Consider the following 12,157-nt stretch of genomic DNA (forward strand, 5'->3'; position numbering starts at 1 on the left):
CGGTAATAGAGCTGACATTAGGCGTGTACATGGGTCGGGCCACATTGGATTTGACTTAGCCCAGACCTGATCCGAAATATAGACCGGATATAATTTTTAGACCCTAATCCGATCCTAGACCCGATAAAACTTACGCACCTTCAGGCTGGGTGAAAACAGGGTCTTTAACATGTAAAAATCTTCTAATCCCCAACCATTATTTCACAATTCACATAGTAAAATTCACTTAGAAAAATATAACAAGAACCAACCCTTCTCTAAAATTAAAGCATAATCAATACTAATATTGTCTAATAACACCAAATATTTAAATCAATACAAATAACACAATATTATCCATTAGTCTAAAGTCTTATGCATTTTAAATATAAAACATTAAGTTATAATCTTATAATGATTAATAACACAAAATATTAAGGTTTACAATATTTAAATTCCACATAAGAATAGCCATCATCCATCACTAATAACACAAAATATTAATTGTGTATGATGATTGGGCCATCGGGTCGAGTTCGGGTGACCCGAGCTATGGCCCGGACCCGACCCGAAATAATGACCGGGTCTATTTTTGAGATCCTTACCCGACCCTAGACCCAATGAAATCACACTAAATTAGTACCTAAAGTGTTCGGGACCGGATCGGGCCGGACCATGTACACCCCTAGCTGACATGCTGGCTCTATAGTGTTAGATCTAGGGATGGCAATTTTTTTCGACGGGACGGATATCCGCAGAGATTTACTTGCCGGAAGACGGGTATGAGATTTTTTCCTACACGTGGGGACAGGGAACAGGGACCCATTAATTACACGGGGTTGGGGCGGAAAAAGAGGTCCCCACCCCTCAGGAATCCGTATAATAACCGTTTATATGATATTACAAAAATATCCCTCTTTTATATATATATATATATAATTAAAGAACCTTAATTCCCTTACTCTCCCAGTGACCCAATCTTTATGCCATCACTCGTTCCTCTCTTCACACTCATTACCGGCGAGATTGCGTCCTGTTCCCCATCACCGTTGCATCGTGCTTCTCCATCCTATTCACCATCTCTCGGTACCTCCACCTTGACTCAGTCTTTGCTACACCGACTGCTTGTTTACGCTGCCAATCCCTCGTTGTTGTCGCAACCGGTCTTTCTCGTCGTTGCTCCTTCTTCCTCACCTTCCTCCGTCGCTGCTACCACTCACTTTCTTTCTCTCAGTGTGTCGCTCGCTACTTCTTACTCACAGCTTCGCCGCTGCCTCCACCTTTGCTCCGTGACGAAGCCTCAAATTTATGACTCTGCGTCGCCTCTGCTCAGCGAAGATGACGACGACTCTGCTCCATAGCCGGCCACCTTACAATATGTTGGATGTTTCTGTTGATTGAAGACATTGGTTTTAATATATGTTTTGATTTTTAATTGATGAAACTGCTATGAAATTGGGTTTAGTTGAATTCTGTTAATGTAAAATTAGGATTAGGCATGGTTTTGAATACTCGATCGGGTTGACCGATCCGACCAGAAACCAGACACCTTGTGATTCGGTCTTAAAGAGAAAACCATAATTCTAAAAACTGTTTGTGAACCGGTCGAGAACCGGCTGGTCGGATTGAACCGGGACCCGGCCGGTTTACAGAAACGCCATCTTTTTGAACTTAGAGCATAGAATCGCGCGACCTTCCTTCATCCTTCCTCTTTTCTTCAGTTCAAAATTCACCAAATCAGAAAGAAAGCTAAAAACTGAAACCCTGAAACCCTAGCTTCTCCACCACCGACGCAGGGACCGTCGTCCGACGCTCAGGCACCACGGTCGTCGTCTGGTCGTGCGCTCTTCTTCCTCATTCAACAATCGCACCTTCTTCCTCGAGTTCGGCGTCAGTCCCTTGCCTTTGTCTGCTCCGTCGCGTTCCTGCCGCCGTCTGTCGCGCTCAGGCACCAACGTCTTCGTCCGGTCGTGGTGCTCGAAGTTCCAACCCACCAATCGCAGCTTCTTCCTCGAGCTCGTTGTCTTGGAGTCTGCCCTTCGTTTGTTCAGCTGCAGCTTCTTTCAACCCACCAGCGTCTTCGAGTCGTTCTCGTCGCCTGGCCTCCGCCTCCGTCGCGCTTCTGCCCCTCTGCTCAGACTGCTCAGAAGTCAGAACGAAGGTTTAGGATTCTGCCAGTGCTACTCAGATTGGTTTCTTCGTTTTTCTTTTGAATTTTTCGTTCTTGGTTCTTTGTTCTGCTACTGCTAGCGCTATTCAGATTGAATTGTTGAATGATTTGCTCTGCTCACTGCTGTGCTGTACTATGTTTTGTTGCCTTTTTTTTTTTGTGCTGTGCTAAAACAAATTGTGCTGAAATTGTCCTGATAGCCTGAAACCTTGATAATCCTTGTTAATCTTTGGAAAAGTTTGTTGCTGCTGTGTAACTTTCAATTGTTCCTGCTGGTGTTGTTGCCTTATTTTAAATTTGAATTGGTGGTGGTGTTGTCTTACAATTTGCTATAATTTGTTAATTTGGTTTAATTTTTCTACTGTGCTGATCTTTGTTTAAATTATTCTCTGTTCATTGTGTTAACCGTTATTGTGAACTTGTTAATTTTCTAATTGTTCTTGTGCTGAATGTTAACTTGTTTTAATTCTTCGTTGTGCTTGTCCTTGTGGTTCAAATTCTCCTTATTTGAAGGCTTTCTTTTTTGTTCTGGATAAGCCTGCATTTGGCTTAGATGAACTTCTCTATGATGCTGTTTCTATATATGAAGAATATTTAATTATATTGTAATTCTAAGTCATTCAATTCTTCTATTAAGTATTATGCATCTAGATTCATTTTATTGCCATTTGTCAGTGATTAATTGAACTCCAATTCATTTTATTGCCTCTAATTCGTTTGTCTTAGTTTAAGGTGGATATATGAGATTTTAAATATGGTGATATGGTGAAAAAGTTTTATTTTGATTTACTATCTTATTTTCCCATATAAAGTATGAGTATCATGCCATGATGCAATAATAATTTAATCTTAGTCATCAAATGATATATATCATGCTACTTGGATGTTTGCTTCTTGTTTCCTAGGAAGTTCATCAGTTTCTTGGCTGTCCCTTTTAATACGTCGAGACTTCATTTATCTGAGTTTTGGCAAATGCTACACTATTTATATGTGTTTTGGCAAATGCTACACCATTTCTTCTAAAGTTTGAATAATATTTTGATGTTTGTACTTTTTTAGGGTGTTTATTTATTATTTTATTATAAACAGTTTTTCTGGTTTAACCACAGTTGGACCGGTTGGAACAGTGAATCAATGACTAGAGCGGTTCGATGACCAGTCCAGTTTTCAGAACCTTGGGTTTAGGTTTAGGGTTTGCATTATGTTAATTGATAAATTTGGGTTTAGAGTTAGATTCTGTTGCTGTGAAACTGGGTTTAGGGTTTGGATTCTTATTATGAAATTGGGATGAGACTGGGTTTACGGGTTGGATTCTTATTGTGAAATTGGGACATTTAATTATAATACTGAGTTTAGGATTTTGATTCTGTTAATTATCTTTCTTTTTCAATTTTTTTTTCCGGATATCCACGGAGACCCCGTTCTCCGGCGGATACGGAGTCCCCGTTACCTGTCACGCGGACGGGGACGGGGACGAATTATGTATGGCTGGGGTGGGGACAGGGGGCAGGTGGTATGTTCCCGCCCCCATGGAGACCCGTTTCCATCCCTATGTAGATCCATCGGGACGAAACCAAAACCTTGGTTCTGCCACCCCGTAACTCAACTAGTATCTTTGCCCTTACTATTCTCTCTCTCTCTCTCTCACTCTCTCTCTCTCTCTCTCTCTCTCTCTCTCTCTCTCTCTCTCTCTCTCTGGTGTTTTCATTTCTCTTCTTCCTCACTCTCTCAGGCAATGGAAGAATTGGACCAGTGGAAGGAACAACTTCTCCATTGGTGGAGCCTAGCCGAAGAGCAACTTCGGCAGGTTCCCCCATTTCAGCTCTACGCCACCGCTGCCATCCTCGTTTTCACCACCCTGCTGCTCCTATCATGTCAGCTTCCCCATATTCTTGTACATTTCTTTTTTTATTTTTTTTTGTGATAGGTTTTGATGATGGATTTTGTTGCTTGCAGTGCGGTTGTTGAAGCGTGCCAAGTCCAACACCGTCGTATTGACTGGCCTAAGTGGTGCCGGCAAAACTGTTCTCTTCTATCAGGTAACACTCCCAATTCACATGTTCTTCGGTTCATAGTTGAATTCGTATCATGTAGTTTCTAAATTATTGCTGTTCTAGTTTGCTTTGCTTAATGAATTGTTGCTATCATCTTGAACAAAAAGAATATTCACGGTTAGATAGTGAAACACTCTTAAGCAATGTTGTTACATTATCAGGTGCCATTAGATTGTTGAATAGAATATTGCTTTCTATGATTTATTGTGTTTACTCTTAATTTTGCCCATTGTGTGTAAATGGAATTTCAGTACACTATGCAGCAAAAGAACCTGCATTTCCCATGCTAATATAATGTTATTGAAGTACTTCTTCTGCCTCTATCAGCTTAGGGATGGCTCTATCCATGGGGGGACTGTTACGTCAATGGAACCTAATGAGGAGACTTTTGTTCTTCATTCTGAAACAACAGAGGTAAGACACTAGGATTTTGCCCTTTAATACATGTACATAAATAAATGGAATTAAACATGATTTTTTATGTGTATTTCATTGTGCTTTCCATTCTGTATGAAAATGCCTTAGGTTTTTTTCATACACAAGCCTTGGATGGGTAGTCAAGTTATTTGAAATTATGTCTATTTTATTTTTCGTTATACTTGTTGGTTGATTGTGGAATTAAACATACTAGAACTGATCTTGTCTCTTGTTTCTTTGATAGAAGCGGAAGACAAAACCCGTTCATGTTGTCGACGTCCCGGGACATTCTCGTCTTCGCCCCAAATTGGATGAATACTTGCCTCAAGCTGCTGGCATAGTTTTTGTTGTTGATGCTTTGGATTTCTTACCAAACTGCCGTTCTGCTTCAGAGTAATTCCTTTTGCACCGAGTATATATTTCTAAGGGTAAACCTCAAAAAATGCACCTAAAAAATGTTCCTGAATTTTGTTATCGACAAAAATGCTCTCAAATAATCTAAAAACATGCCAAAAATGTCCAATTGTGATCAAAGACTTACTCCGTTAATGGAAAAAATGTGACGTGGCTAATGGAGCATTCAACGTGTCAAGTGAGACTCCATACTCCGTTTGTCACATCATTCTTTTCCGTTAACGTAGAACGTTTCAGTACATAGGTGTGTATTTTTCTCACATTTTAAAATAATTTGAGGATATTTTTGTCAATAACACATTTCGGAGGTATTTTTGTTAGTGACAAAATAATTCGAGTGTGTTTTTTGTGGTTTACCCTTTTTCTAATGAGCTTGTAGTGAGCATTATGCATGTGGCATCAAGAATTATATAACTTAGTGACTATTTCTCATATCTTGATGAAGTAGTTCCTAATTCACTTTCTTCACAGGTATCTATATGATATTTTGACCAAGGGAAGTATTGTGAAGAAGAAGATTCCATTGCTTATTCTCTGCAACAAAACAGACAAGGTCACTGCTCATACGAAGGAGTTTATCCGCAGGCAGATGGAGAAGGAAATGTATGGCCTCAACATTCAATCTTTTATATGCTATGCTTTGATTTTTTCGTCGATTACTTTATAAGTGCATATTGTTGGAGGATTATGTGAGGCTATCAGCTGTTGTGCAATGATAAAGTTGTTACCTCATGGACAGTTCACAGGTTCTGGCTGGTCATCTAAATCATAGTTATCAAAACCGAACCGGCAATTGACTCGACCAAATTACTAGGTCATTGGGTTAATGGTTCAACCGGTTGGTCATTAGTCGAACTGTTTAACCCGATAATAATTAAATCAATATATACAATTATAATAGAATAAAAATAAATTATGCTTTTATTATATAATATGATGCAACATTATAAAATTATATTACAATAGCATTACTAAATGATATTTTTTTCCAAGATAATTAAATTTCCATTATTTGAAAAAGATTTACAGGTGTCCATAAACTAAGACCACATCAAAAGAAGAATGCATTCATACTATATATATAAATATTAGCACCATTTATATCAAAGGAAACTTTGGTCCATTGGAAGCCTGGCGTAAGGCCACGGCATAATCCTTGGTTCGAGCCTCATTCACCCCTTTGAGTTTCATTGAAAAGGCTTCCGCCTGTGCAGGATATGCGTGCCAGATCAGCTCACAGTTCCCGCAGGTGCACTGCTCACAGTTCCCCGGGTGCAGTGTGGAAGGACGCCACCACATGCTCACCTGGGACAGTGTCCAAACCGCGCCAGTTTGCGAGAACCGCCCGGTTTTCAGTGGGTTTGACAGCTGTTGACCGGGTTGTTGGCCTTTCCGGTCCTATGAGTGAATTGAACCGGCTGAACCACCGGTTCAACGGATTTTCGGTCGGACCGACCGGTCTGGTCTGCTTCTGATAACTATGATCTAGATACCCTCTATGCTCAGGGGGAAAGGTTGTTGACATCTGACCATCTCCGCTCCCCTGAGCTCACATGACTTGTAGCCTAGAGCATAGAGTTGAGCTTCAGTTGACTTATTATAATTTATATGTTTAATAGTTTAATATGTGAGGGCAAATTGTCGATCAATTATCAAATTCATAGGAGAATTCTAAACAAAGATGCATAGATAGGAATAACATTGTTCTATGAAGTAATGTTGGTTAGGGTTTAGAGATGAGAATGTTGTGGTAAAGGAGAGGACATCTGGAAAGAGGTTAGACAGGATTAGTGTCTTAAGGAAAGAGTTGGAATAACATGGAGTGAAGAAAGATGTTTGGTAATAGAAATTCCAATAAAGTGCTTTTGTGAGGAGTTCCAGAGGCCTGTGAAAAGTATATCAGATGGAAGATATCTCGAATAACAAGGGTCAAAGCCTTAGAGGAATACAAATGAAATTTTAAGAAAAACCATTAAGAAAGACCTCATTCTAAATTGATTTATTGAAGCTAACCTTATGGTGGTGTTTGATTTCCATTTCAATTATGAGAGCTATTTTTCTACTTTTTTTTTGTCAACATTGTTGATGACACATTATTTTGCAGTGACAAATTACGGGCATCAAGAAGTGCAATATCGGCGGCAGACATTACAAATGAGTTCACCCTTGGGGTGCCGGGAGAACAATTTTCTTTTATCCAATGTTACAACAAAGTTACAACTGCAGATGCTTCTGGTTTAACTGGAGAGATATCTCAGTTGGAACAATTTATCAGAGAATATGTAAAGCCATAACTTGATCTTATGTATGCAAAATTAGAGATCATTATGTTGGGAACAACGAGGTGATTAGATAGTTGAAATCATATGATTAAACTGTATTTTGATTAAATCAGTTGCATAGTTACTTGGATTTACCTAAGGACACATTTCCAATTGACCATTTAGAGATTTGGTTATTTTATAGGTCTCTATAGTTTTCAATTAATTTCTTATAATTTTTTTTTTCAATTAGATTCTTTTGTTTAAAAGTTTTTGTAATTTTTGGATATTGAATTTAATTGAAGGATTTTATTGTACAACTAGGAATATGATTGAAAATGTTTAAATTATAGGGATTTAATTGAAAATTAAGTGTAATTGATGTTTAATGTTTGTCTCCACTGATAACAATTTTTATTGTGTAAAGACAAGTATACTTCTAGATGGAATTTGTTTACATTATGGCTGACAATTTTTATTTTGAAGGCACAGTGTGTTCTTAGTTTTGCCGGATACAACATCGATATATATTACTGTATCAAAATTCAACTCATCATTCCAAAACAGTGCTGTTTAGTATACAGTTAGTTTTCAAGTAGAAAGACATTATACACTACTTTTGTAAGATGTAAACTTTTCATCCCTTTTCTGAAAAAAATGGAACAACCTACGAAACTTGCTATTCTGTTTGGTGTATCGTATGGTTTTGCCTAAACCTAATCTTTAGAATGCATTTCTGGAAGAGGAAAAAAGGGTATGCCAAGACCAATGGTTGATTAAGATTGTGGATTAATCATTAATGTGCTACCAAGGTACAAAACGGTAGGACCCAGGAAACGATCTTGATAACCAATAATGCTTCAGCCTCACTAGTATGGAGAATATCGTAGCATGGAATATGTATTAGAACCACAGCAAAATACCTGAAAAGTTCCAGAGGACGAGATAATAAATTAATAATATATGTATGATCATTTGAATCATTAAGCATAATTAATTACCTAGGACTACTTTCATATATGGAAATATTGTATAAGGGTGCAAATGAGGATGACAAGTCAAGAAAAGGATAAGGTCAGCTGTAACAATTAGGGGTGTCAAACTAGAAACAACCAAAATCTTAAAGATATCGATTTTTTTTTTTCCTTAATCCATTAATTTAAACTTTTATTTAAATGGCATTTTTTAAAAATAATAAGCAATAATAAATGTGGTATTTTTAATTGGTACTCCTAAATATTTCTCAAAATGATATGTATGTATAATCAAAGCATAGGTAAGTATGCTTTTACCACATTGAAACACAAGCATGGAGGATCCACTGAAAAATCACGAATATGCACGTCCACAACATCAAATATGCAAATCGGAACTTTGGAAATCTCTGCATGTATAAGAATAAGTATTTCTGAGTTTAACATTTTGAACACGCTACATGTCCAAAAACAATAATGATAAAGAAACTGACAAATTTAACAAGAAGAAAATGCAAACATTAATAAAACTAGTAAAAAGCCCACACATATGCGCGGATCGGAGATAATTTTTTTTCATAAATTTGTTGATTTTAAATTGTAAATTATGTTTTTAATAATAGATATTACGTATTATTGATTTATGTACTAAATTAGCATTATATTTTTAAAAATCTAACTATTGGTCTTATACAACTGGAAAAATTTATGATAACATATCACTTGGTAAATATAATATAAAATACTCTAATTTGTTGAATGCTTTTCAACGTTTGATTATGTAATATAATTTTTATTTTAAGAATTTAATTTTATAGATGTTCAACTTTTGACAATTTAGTTTTGTATTTTAATTGCGTTGATAATTGGGTTTGCACAGCATGGAATCTACTCACTAAAAAGCACTTCAATTACAACGTTTTAATATCAGTAAAATTACTAATCATCGGTAAACAGAATTGAATAATAATGCAACAATTAAACCTCAGATTAAGTAAGTCGTTTCAACTATTTTAACATGTACATAAGACAACAACATAAGATTTTTAATGTACAACTAACCCTATAAACTACATCTTCCTTTTAGAATGTCAACTGTAGTATCCTGAAGAACAAAAATGAGTATGCATTAGCAAAATATTAAAATACGAAATGGAGCTAAAATTAAATAATTATTTTTTGCTCTTGTCTTTCTCCTTTTTTTTGTTTCATTATGATCAAAATAAATACTCATTAAAATTGAATTATATGCTTCATCAGTTCAATTGGTAAATAGTGCCTCGATATAAACCAGCATTTTATGTGAGATACATGTTTATCAATCAATTTTCTTCGCTTTGAAATTCATAATTTGATAAATACTCAAAATTTAAATAATTTTGTGTGCAGGTTTACGTGCCTTTTTGAATTTCATAAATTCATCTAGTAAAAGTAAGATCTCATTGATAAATTCCAATTTTGTGGTTTATCTTGTGTTGAATTTAGTGGATTTTATCAACTTATCTCACATTTATTCAATGAAATAGCATGATTTTGTGAATTTCTCCTAATTTGTGCTTAAGAGTGAAAATATTCTTTTTAGGCCTTAAAATTGCTAAATTTAATTCCATTCGGTGCCTTGATATGTTTGTTGAATGATTCCAGGTTTATAAGGTAAGGATTGGATTGAAGAAGTGAAGAAAAAGCATGCAAAGTAGAGAATTCATGAAGAAATGAGGATTTGTGAAAATCATAGCGATGCGCACGCGTGACTAGAGACTTTGCCAATCGACGCGCACGCGTCACCCACGCGTACGCGTGACACTTGTCACGTGACCTCATTAAAGGAACACGCTGGGGGCGATTTCTGAGCTGCATTAGGCACAAATCCAACTCATTTTTGAAGCTATTTGATGCAGAATCCAATATGGATCAAGGGGGAGCAATTAGTGTAGTTAGAACCATATTTTAGGGTAGTTTCTAGAGAGAGAAGCTCCCTCTTCTCTCTAGAATTAGGGTTCTTAGTTTAAGTTTCTCTTTAATTTCTCTCTTTAATTCTTGTTTTAGTGTAGTTTCATTTATGTTTCCATGCTCTAGTAGTTGAGTTCTCTTAGTTTCTCTTGTTAATTTCTCATTTGGGATACTATGTTATTGAACTCTTGTTGATTTTCACATTCTTTAATCCAATTGATATCTTTTTATGTTTCTCATTGTTTAATTAAGTTGTTATTGTTATTTTCTTGCATTTGATAGTTTTAGATTTTATTATTCTTGCCCTTTTACCATGCTTTTCTTTTATACATTCCAAGTGTTCGACAAAATGCTTGGCTTAAGTTTATAGTAGTTTTTTAGTATTCTTGGCTTGGAAAGAGAAATTAGGTGCTCTTGAGTTATTAATACCTAACTTATGTTGGTGATCTAGAGTTGTTAGTTAATATTGTTTCTATTGACGCTAATCTCTTGCTAATTCAATTAGTAAGTGATTAGGACTTATGGATTGAGATTAACTAGTCTTATTTAATTTTCTCCCGATGTTGGAGATAACAAAATAGAATTATCTCTTGATAATTATTGTGTTATGATTAATGACTAGGATAGAAAACCTTAATTCTCAATCTTTGCCATGAATGCCCCTTTTTAGTATTTGTTATCTTTAGTTGTTTGATTTATTTTCTTGTTATTTAAATTCTTGCATTTTAAATTTCTTGCCTTCTATCAACCCACCCCATGAAACTCAACCAATAATTGAGCACTCGATTGTAATTCCTAAGGAGAACGACCCGGGAGTAATACTGTCGATTATTTTTATTGGGTTGAACTTGTGACAACCAAAATTAAACTTTGATTGAAGGTTGTTTGTCGGTTTGGGACTATACTTGCAACGAAGCAATTTCTTTTATTGAGAAGAAATTCTAGACTGATGGTAACCTTCACATCACTCATCTCAGAATCAAAATGGAGAATATTAACTCAAACATGCGTAGAGTCTCAGATGCTGAGTCTTGTATTGGTTCAAGAATACTAAAAAATAGAATCTAATTCACAACTTAAAAATTTGCTATCTTAACTATAGAAATCATGACACATTTGCATACCAGCACTACAAGTGAAAGCATCAAAATTTTGCAAAGTACTATCAACCATAGGTCATAGCTCATAGCCATACATGGAATGCAACAATGATCACAATTTATAGATGCAACTGAATGTCTACAATTGACATTTTAATCAAAAGCAATGCATTAAATCTAAAAGAAACCCAAACCCCAAGAAAAGTCTCAAACATACCTTCATAAGTCCAAAATCCTCAACTTCTTCACCAAATTTTATGATTCTTTGTTCAACACGAACAATGGCAATTGTTCCTCGCTCCTTGAAAAATTTAAATTATAACGAAGTTGAGGTAATATTCTAGAAAATATACGTTAAATCAATATGTGACTTTACAATATTCAAGAACATTCCAAAACAGATTTTCATGAGCACTAAACAAAGTTGATAAAAATATATAAAAAATTATGCCGCTGATTGAAAAGGGAGGGGCAAAAAGCAAGAGTGACTATTGATGTGCAATAATTTTATAATAAATAATGAGTCACTAATAATTCAACTCAATAGTATGCTTAAGAAGAGAGCAAGGTCAATTGAGACCACCGTAGTGGGGTGTCCATGATTTGTAAATCTCACTGCAAGGGCAGTTGCACAGCTTATTTTAACCACAATCCTTTCCCATTAAGCATGTCATATTTCCTTTCCTTTGCTGCCGCCATCTCCTATTTAAATAGAGGGCTTTCTTGTTTCTGATGTCTACCTAATTAAGGCTACATATAATCTGCATAAAGGGATCTCTCTAAGCTCTATTTCATATGTAGAATAACTTTCTATTCATATTATTAATATTTTTCCTTA

General features: G+C 35.9%; 1 protein-coding gene across 2 annotated transcripts; it reads left to right on the forward strand.

Moving 5' to 3' along the window:
• The first annotated feature begins 1,657 nt into the window (after window positions 1-1,657).
• Window positions 1,658-7,752, forward strand: LOC112754661 (uncharacterized). Of its 2 annotated transcripts, none has more exons than XM_025802363.3 (7): window positions 1,658-2,140; window positions 3,882-4,023; window positions 4,106-4,188; window positions 4,531-4,617; window positions 4,865-5,013; window positions 5,506-5,637; window positions 7,139-7,752. In XM_025802363.3, the coding sequence occupies exons 2-7, from the start codon at window positions 3,885-3,887 to the stop codon at window positions 7,326-7,328; spliced, it is 780 nt and encodes a 259-aa protein (XP_025658148.1). In that variant the 5' UTR covers window positions 1,658-2,140; window positions 3,882-3,884; the 3' UTR covers window positions 7,329-7,752. The 2 variants fall into 2 exon arrangements, with proteins under 2 accessions (XP_025658148.1, XP_072077044.1); XM_072220943.1 differs by having other exon boundaries at window positions 1,680-2,140; window positions 6,249-7,752.
• Window positions 7,753-12,157: the final 4,405 nt, after the last annotated feature.

Source organism: Arachis hypogaea, chromosome 16 (genome assembly GCF_003086295.3).
Source record: "Arachis hypogaea cultivar Tifrunner chromosome 16, arahy.Tifrunner.gnm2.J5K5, whole genome shotgun sequence".
Classification (NCBI taxonomy): domain Eukaryota; kingdom Viridiplantae; phylum Streptophyta; class Magnoliopsida; order Fabales; family Fabaceae; genus Arachis; species Arachis hypogaea.